This window comes from Strongylocentrotus purpuratus, unplaced genomic scaffold (genome assembly GCF_000002235.5).
Source record: "Strongylocentrotus purpuratus isolate Spur 01 unplaced genomic scaffold, Spur_5.0 spur5_scaffold_21, whole genome shotgun sequence".
NCBI lineage: Eukaryota > Metazoa > Echinodermata > Echinoidea > Camarodonta > Strongylocentrotidae > Strongylocentrotus > Strongylocentrotus purpuratus.
This window is the reverse complement of record NW_022145607.1, coordinates 21,182,834-21,201,752: the sequence shown is the minus strand read 5'-3', so window position 1 is coordinate 21,201,752 and position 18,919 is coordinate 21,182,834. Positions and strand designations below refer to the sequence as shown.

General features: G+C 39.1%; 1 protein-coding gene across 1 annotated transcript; it reads right to left on the bottom strand.

Annotated features, from left to right (window-relative positions):
• Positions 1-391: 391 nt before the first annotated feature.
• On the bottom strand, positions 392-4,476 carry LOC594195 (terminal nucleotidyltransferase 5C). The gene has a single exon (XM_003724176.3). The coding sequence runs from the start codon at positions 4,244-4,246 to the stop codon at positions 2,840-2,842; it is 1,407 nt and encodes a 468-aa protein (XP_003724224.2). The 5' UTR covers positions 4,247-4,476; the 3' UTR covers positions 392-2,839.
• Positions 4,477-18,919: the final 14,443 nt, after the last annotated feature.

Genomic DNA, 18,919 nt, shown 5'->3' with positions numbered 1-18,919 from the left:
TGCAAGGAGTGTGCATATACATGTATGTACAGTGCACCGATGTACAGACTAGTACAGATAGTCGACAGATTTGTAACTGTACACTAGTGCTTTGCTTCCGATTATGACGCTTTAGAGGGACTCTTTGGAGGGTCTCAATACCCCCCCCCCCCTCGTGCCCTCCCATCCCTTAGCAACTCATAAGGTTCAATACTATAATGCCCCCAAGCCCTGTTTACTACTAACCCACAAGCCAGCCACCTGTTTCAAACTGTCACACTGTGACACATCTTCAAGGCTTGAAGTTCAACTGTCAACTTCTTGTCTGCCAGAGACATCATGCTTCTCCAAGTAAAATGCGCAATTCCTGCACAATACTTCCAGAAAAAATATGTTTTACAACTTGGATTGGTCACACAGACTTGTCAAATACACATACCTGTCATTTTTGGTGAGGAAAAAGCTGACTAGAGTGTTTTCTACTTGAGTGAAGTTAAACACAAAATTAAAAGAGGATTAGGAAGATAACAAAATGGTCTGAGCTCCTGATACCCTAATTTTCTTGTCTCTTTCTTGTGTACATGTACATGGTTTGGTAGGAGACATGCTTCAAAGAGCAAATGCCATCTAAACCGCTTTTCTAGGCTGTTATTCTTTTTCTCCTAATTTTAAGTAAACCCTTTCTATAAAAATCTCATTATCCTTTTACATCTTTGTCACATTACACTGATCAAGCCAGAACAAATCACTTTAAACAGAGCCGCTTATAGCCAGCACAGAATAAAATGTTAAAGGTTTGATGAAAAAATGTGTAGGGCCTACTGTACTGTACATGTTGGCCTCATTGAATCTTTGGTGTCAATATGTCCTTAGTTACTTTCAGTTCCTGAAGAAAATTTTGACCAAGCCTTATTTCCATAGTCAGTGAAAGGTGGGCCCCAAAAATATGCTTCCGTGTACATGTACACCAAGCACTGACTGTACATGATGAATTTAATACCAATAGATTTCAAATTGGTATACTGAAATGTACATTAGTTGAACATCAATGCAAAAAAAGGGGAATTTCTTATTCTTGAAGAAATAAGAGTTTGCAGCAGGTCCTTGTGGGTTAAAATAAATGGTTACTAAAGCCAAACATACATGTAAATATCTGGTATACATTTAGTTATAGGCCTACAAGTAACCCCTTAACCCAAGTTAGAGAGAAGTCATTCAAAAAATCCTTTTAACGCGTCTTACTCACAAATTACAAGAAGCCTTGCCAAATTCAAGGAAACAGTCCAAGGCACTTTACCGCAGTACTGGTTCACCCACTGTCCACCCACGCACTACATTGAGCACCACTAAAAAAAAAAATTGTTTGCTTGAGATTTGAGAACGACTCTTGGGAGGAGCTTTTTGCCTGATCTGTTTGTGGCTGACTGGAGCCATACATGTGCCAAGGTCCATCGAAGTGAAACAATACACGAGAGGAAAAAAAATTGCACAATTCAGACCTTTAACCATCCATTGTGTACATAAGCTTCCTGGATCTTTTGCATAAGGGGGGCTTACAGGTACATATCATTTGCTCGGAAAAAGAAGGGCATTAGCTCATTGTTTGACACTGATTCAATTCCCTTCTGGCTCCTAACAGTCAATATGGCTTGTGGCGCAATCATCCTGATATTGACACATGTAAACAGGTTGAAACAAGATTGTAAAGACGGGTACAATGTAGAACCATTCCAGAATTCCCCATTCCTATTTTTCCTAGACCTTCAGTTCTGTTGATGCATCGACACTGTAAGTGCAAAGTTTACTACCAGTTTGAATAAATAACTAAATGCATTGTCACTGAACATGTTTGTCCAATAATTGTCAGCTCAAATGTTTTACAATACTGATTTTTAGGTTGTGACAATGCTGATTTCATTTTTTCAAGTTTTTTTGTCCCTGGTTTTCACAGGATAATAATTAATAATTAACATAAATTACAATGCTTCACAGTTTTATGCAAAGGATAAATTTGTACCCAATGGGAATTTGGAAATAATATACAGTAATGGTCTTAAATATTTCAACATACTTTCAGATCGAAAGGAAGAGAAGTTTCTTTTTAATTCAAACTTCAAGCATATCATATTTCAAGATAATTTTATCTGTTGAATGCACAATTTTGCACATGGATCATAGCACCATATTTGCTCTGGAGAAAAGGCTTATTTTAAGCTCTACTGCCCATTAAATCAAAATCTATTCACCGGTAAAGCATTTGATGAGTCGATATCACTTTAAATTGGCCCACAATATTTATGAACAGGATTCCAAGGCAACAATACTTCACACTTTCAAAAGGGGATTGGGTGGGGCAACTGTCAACTGAACTGTAATATAGAGGAATTATAAAATCTTATTAAATCATGTGTGTTCCTGAGACAAAAAAAAGCACTGTCCCATCTGAATGCTACCCCTCTCCATTCCAAACTAGAGCCACAAACATACTAGTGGAAAAGGAGACAGGAATATCTGAACATTCTAATGGAATCAGTGTACATTGTTGTAAGTGCGAAAGAGTACATCATATTAGTTCATCTTTCCTGAATAAAATCTACCTGTCTCAGATTGTCTGAACATAAATTGGCAAGTTTGAGTCATAAACCAAAAATAAACAGTATTGAACATTTCAATACACCACAAATATGACATAACATAAAACATTTCCATAGTACTTTTTTAAAGCTTTTTCTTTTTGATAATTTGAAACAATATCTACATCATGTACACTCTGATTAAATAGCAGGAAGCGCACACTTGTAGAATTATTAGAATTATGAGAATAGGTTTAAAGTCAGTCTTGATGGACTTAATGTGAGCATTAGTAGCAACTTGTCCACCTTGGATCAACATTATTACTTCTGAACACATTGCTGTGATTATTATTGGCATCATGCCTGTAGTTGTTCATGTGTGGAATGAATCGTGGTTTCCCGTAATTGCTGGAGTTGTAGGATGTGTTCCTGCCCTGATGTGACCTGAAGGGAATGTTGTTGTGATGTCTTCCTTGACTGCTGTTCTTGTTGTGGTGGTGTTGCTGCTGATGGTGTGGTGGGTGGTACTGTTGGTGGTGACGGGAAGTGGCAACTCCGGAATGCCAGCTGTTGTGTTTGGTGGTGGTGGAGGTGTGAAGAGGTGGTGGTGGCACCGCGAAGGCGATCGGAAGCTGGGAGTAGAGGTTGACGGGTTGCATCGACTGCGACTGGAAGGCAAGAGACCACTGAACACTCTGGGCCAAGTCTGTGATCAGCTTTAGCGTCTGACGGCGCTCATGGCTCATCAGACACACCGTGCTTGAGTCTATGACTCTGCGGAGGATGATCAGGTACTCGTACTTGTCCACGTCCTCGGCAAAGTGCGTGTTAAGGTAGCTTTCCAGCTTCTGGTGCTGCTGGAGAAGGTCCGAGAAATCGATGAAGAATCGCGAGCACATGTACCTCTCCATTTTCTTGATCTCCTCCTCACAAGCAGGGCTGTAGTCCCGTGACAAGAGGTTGCAGTACTTGAGCAGGCCACCACCCCGGATCTCTTCCGGGTTTCTTGTGGCGATCAGCTTATTGTGCAGGTGGTAAAGGGCTTCCTCAAAGTTTCCGAAGACACTCTCTCCCACGACTGAAGGATAGAAATGCCTGGTCATGGGCACTTCGGATATCTTCCTGAAGAACAGGAGAGAATCAAGAACAATCTGGAAGGAATCCACACTGAACTCAAACTGTCTTCTCATCAGATCCACAAACTTCAACTCAATATTCTTACCAGCCAAGTTCAAGAGACTGATTAAGCTCCACCGGTCATTATCATTGTAGATCTTCACCATCTTCTCCGTGTAAGCCTCCTGCATGGTACATGATGTCATACGTTCCTTATTAACATCCTCGGGTAGAAAGTTGAGCAGGCATTCGAAGACAGCATCACGGATGATATCCAAGTTCTCCGTCTTCGAGAGGTCAACCCCAAAAATCAAATCCAAGTCGTTGTACGATTGATTCGTTTCCGTGCTCAAGATGTAACTAGCCGCACCGCCATTCATTCGAATGCACCGGACATCAATATTGCTGCCAACCAGTTTTTCACGAACATTTTCCACTAAATCCAAGAGAGTCACATCCAAGGTGGGAAAGTTGCCCCTTCCATGCACGGCAACAGGGGTAGTCAGCACCTCGTCTAACCGCACAACCTGCGGGTAGCTAAGCACCTGAAATCGTGCGCCAGACTCCGTGGATGCCATGATGATGAACTTGAGGAAAACAAAACTATTTCCTAAAGATAATTGTGTTAATCGGAGATGTTCTGCGAGGACAAGAATTACAAGTTCACTGAAGAAAATATGCTTCAAATAGAAATATCCATATGCTCAACTATGTCCACGTTATGAACTTGTTCACAGCTGCTAATGTTCGTGTATCTTCAATTGCCGTCAGTTCGCTTCTAAAAACAGCTGGTAAGGAAACGTATCGGGCATCTCTCTACATACGTATTTGGTGCGATGTTGCGACATACGTAATTCTCCAGCTGGGACATGTCGACGGCGGCTCTTTAACAAAATAATATCCTTCCGCATAAATACTATGACAGATAATTGCAACACATTTATTCTACATGAGTTGCTCTACTGTATGAGAAATACCTAATCAAACTCCAAATGCTATAAATTTTAAGTTTTTGAGAGGATTATTTAGAAATCTGTTCGCTCTATGTTTAGATAACGCGCATGGATTTCCACTCAATCCAATTAGTGTTTGAGTAGTGCATCGGCACTCTGGGCATTGCACCCCACCCCCTCCGATAGACTTTACGCTGATTGGTCAACTGTGCGTAACCCATAGCAATATGAAGGCAGATTGCCTCGCCCACGAAATCGGGTTCATTCAGAGAACTGTGGTGCAATAATACTCAATGGAAGAAACACATCAGAGCGCATCTTTTGAAATCCGGAAAAATTTCCACATTTCTGGGCTTTTGTCGAAAATCATTCGCCGTGGTGCATGCGTACATAGAATTGGGGATATGATTTGGGCGTTTCGCATTTGGAGAATAATAGAGACGAAAACACGTTTTGATTAAGTTGTTATTTGGTCTGATTTTTCAATTCATTTCATAATAAAAGGATCAGAAGGGGAAAATGTGATGAATAGGCCATTGCTATTAATAGTGTATACAAATTGCTGTCTCACTCGTGAAATAGGAGTTTATACTGACACGACATGTGTTAATGCATGTACTACAATACTGCTATAAACAGGAAAGGGAGGGTGGAGAGGAGGGATATAGGTTCAAATGGGCATAGTTATGCAAGAATTTAAAAAAGAGGAAAGGAAGGGGTGGAGGAGAGGGGGAGGGCAGGGGTTGTATTGGAAAGGGGGGATTCTTTCCCCCCCCCCCCATCATTTTACGAGAAAGATGACATTATAAACGTCTAAACCAAACCTTTGGCATCCTACATAATATTGTATAGATGTGGCATCATGTATCACGTTTTGAGTAAGTTACGAAGAACATGTGACCTAACATTTCGTAGAAGTACCAGGCACGGACAGGTGAGGGTACTTGACGCAGATGTTAACAACATTAATGTAAATGGTCACTTAATAGAGACGAACAAAAAAGGAGCATGCAAGTTGTTCTCCAGCCAGTGACCGGACGGACCCCCCTCCCATGGCCTTCCCTCCACCCACCCACCCACCCTCCACCAACCCACCAAATGAACTGGGGGTAACCAAACGTATAATAAAACAAATTATGAAAGAGTAAATACATGTACATGAAATGCACGTGATGATTTGTCTCAATAACAAGCACTTGTAATTTGTTTTCCTTCAAGTGGTACAAGAAGAGTCACGTTGCGTACTCGCAAAAGCAGGAGCATTCGTGATTTACCGTGGCCTGAAAAACCTCGAAGTTTCAGTTGTCAACCCCACTTACGTGATAACGTGAGTGCATGGGTCTCTCGCATAATAGTGGCATACCAGACACGCTCATTGCCTTCTATCAAAGTATTATGATTTTGTATTGTTAGACATTTGTACGACGTTTGGATAGCTAATTGTTAAAAATGTAGGTATTCTTTTGAGTGGTTTCTGTTGATTATACGCTCTATACATGATCCACAAGATACCTGATTTGGGTCATCGCCTTTTGACATGTATGAATTATTTGAGCTACAAAAGTAATAAAAAGAAGACGGCATATACAACCGGGAATTATTTAGAAGTGTTTTCCCCTCTAAGAGTGGCGGATTCATGACTCTCTTGTCAGCGGAAAGATAGAGGGAGGGAGGGGGGGGGGGGGGGGGGGGTAAAGTCCGAATAAAGTCTTTGACAGGCACAAAATAATAAATAATAAATGAAGTAATAATTAAATGAAAAGGTTAATAAATAAATAAATGAGTGAAAGATAGATAGATATAGATAGATAAATAAGTGAAATGAATAACGGAAATGTTATATCACAAAGGGGTTATTTCAATGTCCGAATTTCAAATTTCGAATAAAGTCTTTGACAGGCAACACATAATAATTAATCAATTAATTGATTAATAAAAAGGTTGATAAATAAATAAATGAGTAAATAAATAAATGAATGAGTAAATTAATAGATGGATAGATATAGATAGATGAAATTAGTGAAAATGTAATGAAAAACTATGAGAATAAAAGGAAATGTTATATCATAAAGGGGTTATTTCAATGTTCTTACAAGATTCTAACAAGCAAAACATTGAAGCAATAGAAAATTGGGAAAGGGGGGGGGGGTACAGTCATTTTAGGCGCCTTTTGAGGTAGGGTCGTTTCAAGATTATCTCAACATTGCCTTTCAGTCTGGGACATAGGACTTGAACCCGAGATATATTGTGGTTAATAATAGGTGAACATTTGAAACAACACAGGGATTAGTCCACTCTTTAATTTGATAGTATGCTTTGTTTTTAAGGAAATCCTTTCACAAACTTTGACAGGTTCACAGTGAAAATACCCTTCATTATGTTTTCATTTTTGAAGAGACAAGAGAGGGCGCTGTGTGCATGTGCGTGTTGAAATAATCAGCTCTTCCCCTTTGATAGTTAAAATGGGTACAGTAAATTTGGGTGGTATATTGAAACCGGAAAAGAAACACATTTATGACAAAAAAAATATATGATATAGACGATTTTATGATAGGTCTACGGGCAAGAACCATCCGCACGTCTCCCAATGTCTATACTTAAATGCCTATTATATTACAATATGTCATATATAACAACAATGTACCAGCAATTTATGCAAAATGGAAACCAATTTTGTAAATCTAGGATGCTTCCCTCGATCATTCAAAGCAGATTATGTTACCAAGGTTGATGCACTCTTGTTTAAGTTAGTTTGACTGGCAGTTAAGATCTAGTGTCGGATACTATCGTAAAATAAAATTTTGTTTTTATTTCATTTTGTTTTGTTTTGTTTATCTTCTTTTCTTTAATTTTTTTTAAATAATTTCCCCCATTTAAAAACAAACAAACATGTAATTATGATAATTATAAAGAGCAACATGACTATCATGATTATAATTCATAAAGAACACACTGCCTAAAATGAGAAGGTATTATTCATGTGTACAGAGATCTATAAAGACCACCCAATGGAGACAAGAAAAGTGGTCTTTAGAGGCGGGCGGTCTCTATATACAGGTTTTTTTTATTTTTTATATAGGGCATGTTTAAATTAGAAACCTTTTTAAAGGGAAACAAAACATTTTTTTTGTATACAGGTGGTCACTAGAGCAGGTTTGACTGCATTATGTATAATGGTATCCGTGGTATCACCTTGTGTTTAAATTCCATAACTGCTAGTTCAGTATCGGAGTGTTTGTTCATTATACGAACTGTATACAATTTTGAGAATTACAAATGTTTTGAATATTCCGTTGCGTCTAATCATGATTCCACCCATTGCTGAAAGCATACAAACCTATTATTAATCGTGACTTTATCATGGATTTCACAATGCATTTGGATTAGAAAATGCTGGTTGTTGCGTTTAATGTATGATTTTAATTTCTCACTGAGTGTGTAAAATATGATATTGCACAGGTATAATGACCGAATTGACAATTGATTCCCGTTTATAGTGACGTCAATAATTCCGAACCGGAAATTGTCATTCTTATTTTATGTCTCATTTTCCTCATACAGTACTTCCAATTGCTAGTTTAACCAATTTTCTTAGCTTCTACTCGGTTAAGTTGCTGTAAAGATTGATAGGAGGGGGGGGGGGGGGGGATGCAGTAAATGCATGGGGCGTGCCCCAGTCAACTGGTGAGGGGGCCGGGGGGGGGGGGCAAATGGAAAAAGGTGAGGGGAAAAAAGGGAGAGGTGTCTAAGGACGAGAAAAAAATAGGAACCCTCCTTAAAAAAAAACACCTTATAATAGGTTAATTCGCAATTCATTTATGGAGTAAGAGCGGTGCCCCCATTTCCCTCTCCTCCCCCGCCTTTTTGATGCCAATACCCACTGAAATGGTAAAAACCCTACACCAACCACCGAATCACGGCATCACTAATGATTATGACGTACTTAAGCTCCATGCAAGGCCTCCATGATAACACATCAAAGTCTAATGAACAGCTGTTGAAGATTGAAACCTGTTAACCTATATACTTTGTAGAATGAAAAATAGTGATGTGGAAGCTAATTCTAAGAATCGAGGACAGTCTGCCATTCAAATATCGATACAATAATGTAGGGTAAGGACGAAATCCCATATCACCAATAACGATGATGATAACTATAATTATAAAAGTTTCATATTGTTTTCCGCACGCTACTTGCTCTTCCGTCAATTAAATCTTTCTCATAACTTTTGCTGGGGGGGGGGGGGGGTATGATAAACAACCTTAAGAGAAAAGATATTGCCATGGTTGTTAAAAAGCAAAATGAATATATCAACAAATTCAATAGCCATTTAAGGCTTGGAAAGCGCCAGGGGAAAATAATCATAGGTCAATGGGAAACTATTGCTATTTACCCCCCTCCCTGTGATCTCATCAACAGAAAGTGTATAGTATTCATCAATAATTATTTATTTCACTTCCTTTTGCAATTTTCACCTGAATCACCCATATACAAAGAGGTGAACAAAGTAGAATCACAATGGCACTTGTATAGTCTGATTTTATTTTCTTTTCCGGTTTTAATGAAACATCTGCTGGGTAATATTATTTCCCCACATGAAATTATAACCATTTGTGAGGATTATGTCGCCGTTTAGCTTGACAGGATGTCAGCGACCTTGTATAGATGCGGGTACGTATAGGCTGGCCGGCCGGCCGCTCATGAAACGTTATGATAAATCACAACACCGCATTTCATCCTAATTATAATAATAAAACTATATGCCGGTCTTGGTTATATTATCCGAGTGGGCGAGCTAGATATGGATGAGGAAGGGGGAGGCAGGAGAGAGAGAGAGAGAGAGAGAGAGAGAGAGAGAGAGAGAGAGAGGGAGAGAGAGAGAGAGAGAGAGAGAGAGAGAGAGGGGGGGGGGGGGGGGGAGAGAAAGAGAGAGGGAGAGATACAAGTCATACAGTCAAACACTCAAACCTACTTTAGCCAGTGATCAGAAAGACCACATTTTTTGTTTCCCTTAAAAGTGGTTTCTCTTTGAAACTTGTACTAAAGGAATCTGTCTACAAAGACCACCTGCCTATAAAGACCACTTCTCTTGTCTCCCTTGGGTGGTCTTTATGGACAGATTTGACTGTATAATAATAGAGAGGGAGAGGATGCGCTCCAATTTGCCCTACAATTTGTGAAAATGATATAAATTAACCGCACGTCTTTTCATGAGTGGCAACAGTGAAATGCCACTTCAACGATCCCCCTCGCCAATACCATAATGATAAATTACCGATGGGCATTTCAAAGAAAACTTAATTGAAGTACGTTGCTCATTGCACGCTCTGAATTTCAATTATCAGACCAGAATATAGCGATGAGCGGCAAGATTTTCGTTCAAAGAGTGTTTGGAAATAAAATGAGAGGGGTGTGGGGGGGGGGGGGGGGTGAAAAGACAGGAACAAGACAGTAAAGAAAAAATATAGATTAGGAACGGGGCTAGAACATCAATCGCGTCAATATGCCCTATTTTTCAGAGCACATAAAGCCTAATATTTCCTTAAATTATGGTCAAAGTGATTATGTTTAAGAGGGAAATGGACGTTTTTTTAACATTGTACGGAATATATTAATATAATGCTACGTTCAACTCGGTTCACCACCAACCGGTTACCTCCCCCCCCCTAAAAAAGGAATTAATAAAACAAAAAAAGTCATATCTCTTCACTGATTTTAACACATCAATATTTTAGGGAATCTACCCCCATTTCCGGAACTTCAATACCCACTACGTGTCAACCATGCCACCATCATTGGAATATCATCAATACCTTTTGTTTTACTTATGAAAAAGGGAGGAAATTAAAGGCGAACTCTCATCATGTCAGTACGTTACTATCTTGATGAGATAGTAGGCGTTCGCCCACGTGGAGAAGACATCTATTAATGCATGGCGGGTTCATTCACAAACTGTAGTATCGTCGTCGTAGTAAACAAACGCCCCCGCATCACTCTCTCAGTCGCCCCGGAGGATGCAATGGGGGTTGCTTCCTACGCAAGCATCCCAGTTCTTTCACGTGGAAATACAGTTGTACATGGCATTAAAGAAAAAAAGGGCAGCACGGCGAAAATCATCCAACAACGATGGAAAACGCCATAAGAACCAACAACAACATCAACCACAATGAAGTATGGTATACTCTTTTAATCCTTTATTCCCTGTTCGACATCACTTTTGTTTGCATGTCTAATTGTTCTTTTTGTCTTTGTTGAAAAATGCTTTCAGAATGTGATATAAGAAAGATTTTGTTTTTTCATTTCGAATCTTTGTAATACATTCTGGCAAAGACTTTGGAAAAATCAACTCAAGGGGAATTTTGATACCCTCTTTTAATGCCAATTGAAATCATGTTCAGATGACGTAAGATGTTATTGCGATGTTCGCACATTTCAAAGGATGATGGCGATACCCCCTCATTATTGAGTTTGATTTCTCGAAAGTCTTTGTTATCGTGTTTAACATAACATAAACAATATACACCAGCGGCGGATTCAGGATTTTTCTTTTTCTTTCTTCTTCTTCTTTTTTTCTTCCCTTTTCCCCCATCACTGTCTCCGATTTTATCTTTCCCCCTATTTTTGAGGACCACCATAAACAAAATGGGGGGGGGGGGGGGGGGGTCCGTTGCCGATTTGGCCAGTCCCAGGATCCGACACTGTACACACAAGAAATATTCTATACAAGGACGTTTACTCTGTTTAGCATGATAAAGGGACTTGGTAAAATTGTTCAGATGAGAGATAATAGTGCTATAAGGTATACTTCGATACTAGATGTACAATTAAAGATAATATGAAAGTTTGAATGGAAACAGATTATTAATGACAAAATTCGAATAAACTAGTCTGATCGATTCCTTAATCCCCTCAACTATATTATTATAACTAAATTAAATTTAGGCGAATGTAAATCGCCACAAAGCATTGTATTGGCTCTATATACTATTTCAAATATTTAAGTGTTGACAGATTTTTAGAAAGCCTGTTTTATGTCTTTTTTTCATGGAAAAACGGTTGGGAAAATTCAAAAATTTGTTGGGAGAATTTACTGTTAGAGAGTGTCGCACAATCAAAAGGAATATATTAATAACATTTCATACACAAATTACGCAGTTTTTTGATCAACCTTCAACAATGTTACCGGTTCACTTAAAGTAGGCCTTAGAAAATAGGCCCTTTTGGCGCTTAACACATTTAATACTTTTATATCCATTTTCGAGTATACTTTATTATTTTTAGCGATAATTCATTCTTTCAATTAACGCAGCCTATTTTTGTCTCCAGCATAGAAACAAAGCTCTGTTCAACGTCAGCTGTTATTCATTATTGTATAAGTTACGTAGGTGTAATTGTGCTGATCTTTTTGAAATTATTATTTAAAATCAGAGATATTTACAAGTCTTTAATTTGTATTAGCTTTATTCAGAAGAGGCGTTTTGCTGGGGTGGCACGAAAGCTCACATAATCCTAAGGAAACATTCATGACCAGATACTAACCTTTTTTAAAAAGCCTATACTTGATCGTATAAGTCTCATCATTAACGTAATCCTTTGCGAAATATGCCATTGGTCTTGTTTCTCATGGCTGTATAAGGCCTTAGCCTACAATTATGTTTCCACCACTATTATGTAAATATCTGCAATAAGAAATATACTTCTTCAAATCAAACTCGTATAATATCGCGTTTCTTTCCCTATAACCAAATAACATGTAGGTCAGAAGGTCATTTTTCCAGGATACCCTGTACCGATGATTTTGATGACGTCACAAGATCCCTAGCAATTATTCATTTTGAGAGCGTCATTCATTCATCCTCCATTTTACACCGAGGCGGAAATCATCCTTAGATGGCAAAATACTCTCCAAAAGTAGTCCCGTCCTCCCGCTCATGAATATTAAAACATCGTGTATTGAGTACCGTTTATTTATTTTGCCGAAAATCATCGATGCCGAAAATACACAACCAATGCATGCGTCTGGGGAGGTTACTGTCTTGTTTTCATTGTGTAAGCTATCCTTAATTAGATATGGTTTTGCTTCTTTAAAATCGATTTCCTGGCAAAACGATTGGTTCCATATGGCACTCGTTTATACCCAAAATACCATACCCATTCTATATTAGGAACTAGGATTTGCCGCTTAATTGGTGCAAAAAAACAACTAACAATCTGTCTTTAGAATGACATCTATAAATTATTGATTCGATACGAATTTTTAAGAGTAAAGCTGCATTAGAAGATCTTGGGATAATCTTTTAAAATTGTTCATTTTCTCCCTGTAAATATCGGATTTGTTCTTAGGCAATATACGGTATATGCATTCTAGAAGTTTCTCTCTCCGTCCGGATTAGTCGCCTACGCAAACGGTGACGTCAAAATCGTCACAAGGCGGCTCCGGACAACGTATTACGTAGTAGGATGCATACAGCAGACAATGTCCCGAAGCATTGCGAATAAAGTGGCGCCACACAGCTACTGTACAATAGTGCAGCCTCGCGCTCAGTTGGGGGAGGGGAGGGGGTTAATTACGCTAAAATCAGTGATTTTGTTGTTGTTGATTTGAAAGGGTAGTCCTACTGATAAAGGTACTTCATCAACGTGTTGGTGCTATTAAGTTGATCGTCACCGTAATCGCATATGATTATAATGATACACTTTCAGTTAATTCACAATAATATAATATTCCTTGTTTCAAAAGGTTGCATGATTGCTTTTCAACAGGATAATCTTTGTTGCGTTTACCGATTATATTTTGCTTTTACTTCCCACTTTATTAATAAATAAGTAGTTTTGGCGAAAATGTAAGAGATTCTCAATTGCCTGTGGTGCCTCACTATAGACGATGGCGAAGCGTTGATCCGGCCAATGAAGAATCACAAGCAACGAGCAGGGTGAGGGCACTGGGTCTCATCGGTCCACTGAACAGACAAAAGGGTGCAGGGAGGGAGCCAATTTACTTTTCCTTTTCACCTTTTCCTTTCTCTTCCCCTTTGTATCATTTTCATTTATCCCCTCTCGCCTTGCAATGTGTGGGGGAAGGGGGTAGGTGCCCCCATATACCCCGTATCTCATTATTAAACTTGAATCTTGAATCGTGAATGTTGAATTTAACTGAGGCAAAACATAGCGAAATGGCAGCGCCATTATATAATATGAACTGCATCCAACCACAGTATAATATGGCCCATACTCGTTTACTATCTACGCAAGATAGTGACAGTCTGCATAACGCCCTATGTCTCCCTTGAACAAGCAGCCACCTTGCACTGAAACCCCGTGTGACGTCAACACTCATTCACTGTCGCATGCCGTCCCGAGCGGGCAAACAGTCTACCCGCGTCGGCTATTTTTAGGCACAAAGGGCTGTTCTGCACGCAGTAATGAAACCCCGTTCTCATTTTTCCAAAAAGCGTATCGAGTTGTATACTACTTGTTCATTATTCAAAATTTGTCCTAATTCTGTTCATAGATAGGATTCGTTATACCGAAGAATTACGAAGCTTTTTTTTTCTCGGAATTATGAGCTCCATTTTATTGTCAGAAAGACGAACCTTCGGAATAAACGACATAGGCCTATTGTTTCAAGTAAACAGGATCTTAAATGTCTCGATATTGTATCTATTTTTATTGGGACATTTCCACGAAATAGGATTTGAGACTAGTCTTAAAATCTCCAACTACTTCAATCTCTAAACAAAATAATTTAGCATGGCTTCTGTTTGCATACGACAAAATAACGCTGATGATCTGACTGTCAGTTTGACTGCATTCTTTTTTTTTGAAGGGTAAATAATAGGCCCTACGAATTTACTCTTTAACATATTCCCCCAAATAAATAAATTAAAAAACAATACAACAACGATTAAATGCTAAAAAAACAAATAAAGAAAAAAGAGGGTAATTCCATCGTGATGGCAGATAACCTGGCATAACGTGCCGGTTGGGTGTTATTAGTAATGATACACTCACATTGATATCTGTTCAGACGTTGTAACAATATTATCAGACTGCGATTCATGTAGGCACAATTTTGTGTATTTGTTTTAAAAATAGGTTTATATTACGATAGCAAAATTATAGACTGTTCCGTTATGAACAATATATTTAAACAAAATGTGAATTGAGTATAATCAGTAACATTGGTTGTTGCTACGTTGGAAACCTTCGGCAAGCGTTAGTACTTGACAAACAACTATTGTCAGGATTGAAGTAACGCATGCTTTATATACAATATTAATTTATTTATAACATAATTATGCATGGCCCTCAATTCGAAATTCGAATTTATATAAAAACAGCTGTTTTTGTGTCTTCGGGCTAGTGGAAACACGCCCCTTGGAAACAACGAGAAGGAAAAACCCACTGCATTCACCCGATGGGCTGGCAGCTTCTCAATTGCGTGTTCGAGCTTGTAGATAGCATCCTTGTCACATCTCAAAGTCTAAAAATAAACTGGCGAGATTCGGGGGGAGATGAAGACGAAAATCGATGGCTTCAACTTGTGATATTCCTGACAACAATAAGATTTGTCTGGCTGTTAAATGGATGCTAATTTAGAATTTGATTCCAGTGGGATAGTTGGCGCTTATTCGAGATGAAAAAACAATACACCGTTACTTGTTTTATTGTTATTTTTCTTTCATATTCTCTCAAGACATGACCGATTTTTCCAGCATTGTTATTTAAGTTCCATTTTCGTTATTAGGGGGTATAAACAAGCTTTAATACCATAGCGACAAACAATGTTATCGACGTCATCGTAATGAATAAGGGGTATTGCCAGTAGAGGTTATAAATAGAAGGGGGAAGTGCTGACAACGATATTTTGCTTTTAAGGTAAAACAAGTCCTGAATGTTAAGATTAATTGCCTCAACGACCACAGCGGAGGAGTGGAGTAGTTGATTTACAAACATTATGTGCGACAACAGTTAGGCCCTATTAATTGTATTGACATACATTTTGAAATGGGGGTATAGGGCTCTTCCTAGTTTAGAGCGACAATCTTGCGTATAAATTTACTGCGTTCAAAGAGCAATATTGCGATAAAGGGTTTTATATCTTTTCAGCTGGCGTACAAAATGATTATGTGCCTTCATTTTTTATGGCCTTTTCATTTTTTTTTAAAATCTAGAAATCAAATTTCTTTTGTAAATATCAATAATATTATCAGAAGGGAGGCGGAATGTGCGTCCGTTAACATTGTTTCGGGTTCCTATATGCCAAAGCGTGGGTGAGGGAACGGGGGTGCACCGGTTTTTGACCAGTGGATGGAATGCGAATTATCAAGACCATCGATAAACCATGGAGATCTATCTTATAATCCATGGTTAAACTTTACGGGTATAGAGCGCAGCTATATCAGGTTTTATCATCCGATTAAAAAAAAAATTCCTTTTCCACTTTGCCCCCATCTGTCTGTCCGTATGTCTGTACGTACTATGTCTGCCTCTCCCTCTCTCTCTCTCTCTATCTCTCTCTCTCTCTCCCCCTCTCTCTCTCTCTCTCTCTCCCTCTCTCTTTCTCTCGGCTCTGTATCTGTCTGTCTGTCTCTCTCTCTCTCTCTCTTTCTCTCGGCTCTGTATCTGCCTGTCTCTCTGTCTCTCCCTCTCTCTCTCTCTCTCTCTCTCTCTTTCTCTCGGCTCTCTATCTGTCTGTCTGTCTCTCTCTGTCTATCTCTCTCTCTCTCTGTCTCTCTCTCTCTACCCACTCTCCCTTCTTCCCTCTCTAGTCTCTCTCTCTATTTCTCTCCCTCTCTCTCTCTCTCTCTCTCTCTCTCTCCCTCTCTCTCTCCCTCTCTCTCCCTCTTTGCCATTTGATTAATGACACATGCCCTTGTGCCCCCGTTACTAATCCACAACACTAAGTTCACACTATGATAATGATGAAATAGGATATACTTTATCATGAAATTTCTTACCTCGGGGATAGCTTTAGAAGTATTTAAAAAAGCGTCTTGTTACGTCGAGAAGTGCTAAAAACATGAAGTGATTGAGTCTGCATCGTTGCGGGTTTTACCAAAGGTCTATTTTGAGTTCATCGATATCCTGGGGCTTACAAGACAAGAAAGGAAAATGTTTACCGCTAGTGAATAATCCATGTGTGCATATAGATAGACTTACCAAATATATTTCGCTTGAAAGATATCCCTTTCGTAAACTAGATAAGATGATTCTTTTGTGAAAACTTATTAATTCTTACACTCGATTCTAGGATTTATTTATCTAACAAAATCACTTATACGCCGGTCTTATACGCAATTAATACCAATATTGCAAGATTGAAGGCAGGCAGTGTTCACGCCTTTAGCTATATTATTTTAGATTCAAGGCCCCTATGACATTAAACAAAGTGTAAACAACTTTACCTCTTGACTTTCATTCGTATTATTTTAGCATTGTGACGTAGTGATGGTTTCCCTCTCATGACATTGCCGATGGGTCTGTGAGCAATGTTTCACCATACCTTGACGTAGCTGAACAGGGGACGGGACAGGGGGAATGGGGGCACGTGCCTCCCATTGAATAGCAAAGAAAAAGAGAATGACAAATATTTAAAAAGGGAAAGGCATGAAAAATAAAGCACCTGACAATCACACAGGAAAGTAAAGGAGAGATAACAAATGGGACAGAGGGAAACTAGAACGAGACAGAGAGGCAGAGAGAAAGAAGAAGAGAAAGAGAATTGGAAAGAGAAAGAGGTTTAAATGAGAGAGAGAGAGAGAGAGAGAGTTTAAATGAGAGAGAGAGGGAGAGAGAGAGAGAGAGAGAGAGAGAGAGAGAGGAGGACAAGAAGAAGGGGAGGCAACGTGAAAGTAATTACCCCCTTTTCACATCATCAGCCCGATCGTACATTAGGCCTTGTTCTATCGTATTTCATTCAACTTTAGTGTATAACCGGTGCTTCCGCCCTTCCCAGTGACCCTCCCCCTCCTCTCCTCTCATTTGCTAAAACCATGCTACACCAATGCCTCAATGTACTCGCTGGGTGAATATGGCGTGAAATTAGCACCGGAGATACACTCAAGTGCATGAAGGTGAATAAGAAATCGTGCTATCAAGGTAATCGTGACGTCATTGTGGTCAGGGATCGAGAAGAGGGGTACCAAGAACATGAAAATGGGTCGTCATATATTTTGAACATTTTGTTTCAAAATTGCTATCGGATGTGAACTGGTGTATTCTCCCAGCTAGCAATAGGAGATTGTGCCAAGGTAATTATCGTGACGTCATTATGGTCTCGGATCGAGAAGAGGGGTACCAAGAACATGAAATGGGTCGTCAAAGATTTTGAACGTTTCGTTTCAAAAGTGCTTTTGGATGTGAACTGGTGTATTCTCCCAGCTAGCAATAGGAGATTGTGCCAGCGTTTTGCCAAATGATTGTACCTTGAGACGTCGCAACAGCTCGACATCAAAATGTTGACATTGGTCCGATGTTAAAATGTCCGCCAGCCCAATGTTGGCCCAACATAATTTTCTTGATATTGGGCCAATGTTATAGCACAGCGAGAAAAGGGGCCATGAAAGTGAAAATTATGGTCGTGATAGCTAATGAATATTTCTTTCCAGAAATTATTTCGAATGACTCCGGACTGGAGTATTACGTGTGGGCGAACACTGAGAAAGTGAGCATGATAATAAATTATGAGGAACACAGTACTTAAAGAAGTTAACATTTGCGTGAAATGTGTACTTTAACCAGGGCCCCGCCTTATAAAGAGTTGATATTAAACACAGCTTATTTGCAATTGATATCATTCGTAATTATGAACATCAGAGATAGAAGACTGCAAACTTGCGATTGATTGGGATCAATCGTACATGTAACTCTTTATAAGACGGTGCCCATGTCACATTAAGCTGTTCATATGGGCTGGGCACGGGAGAGGGGGGGGGGGGGGGGGGTTCCACGATCCTCGAATTCCACATCTGGCTTGATTTTAACAGCCAGACAAATCTTATTGTTGTCAGGAATATCACAACTTGAAGCCATCGATTTTCGTCTTCACTCCCCCCGAATCTCGCCAGTTTATTTTTAAACTTTGAAATGTGACAAGGATGCTTAGTAAGGTTACGTGCAATATGCACAAAGAGGGGATACACTATAGTTACTGAAATGCACTTGAAGCAGTTTTTTATTATTTTAAATTTAGTAAAACGTTGTAAATTTCTTACACTGAAGATAATAATATACCTTAATATGACTTTTCATACAGTTTTAGAAACTCGGAGAACCTATCCCGACTAGCACTCGTG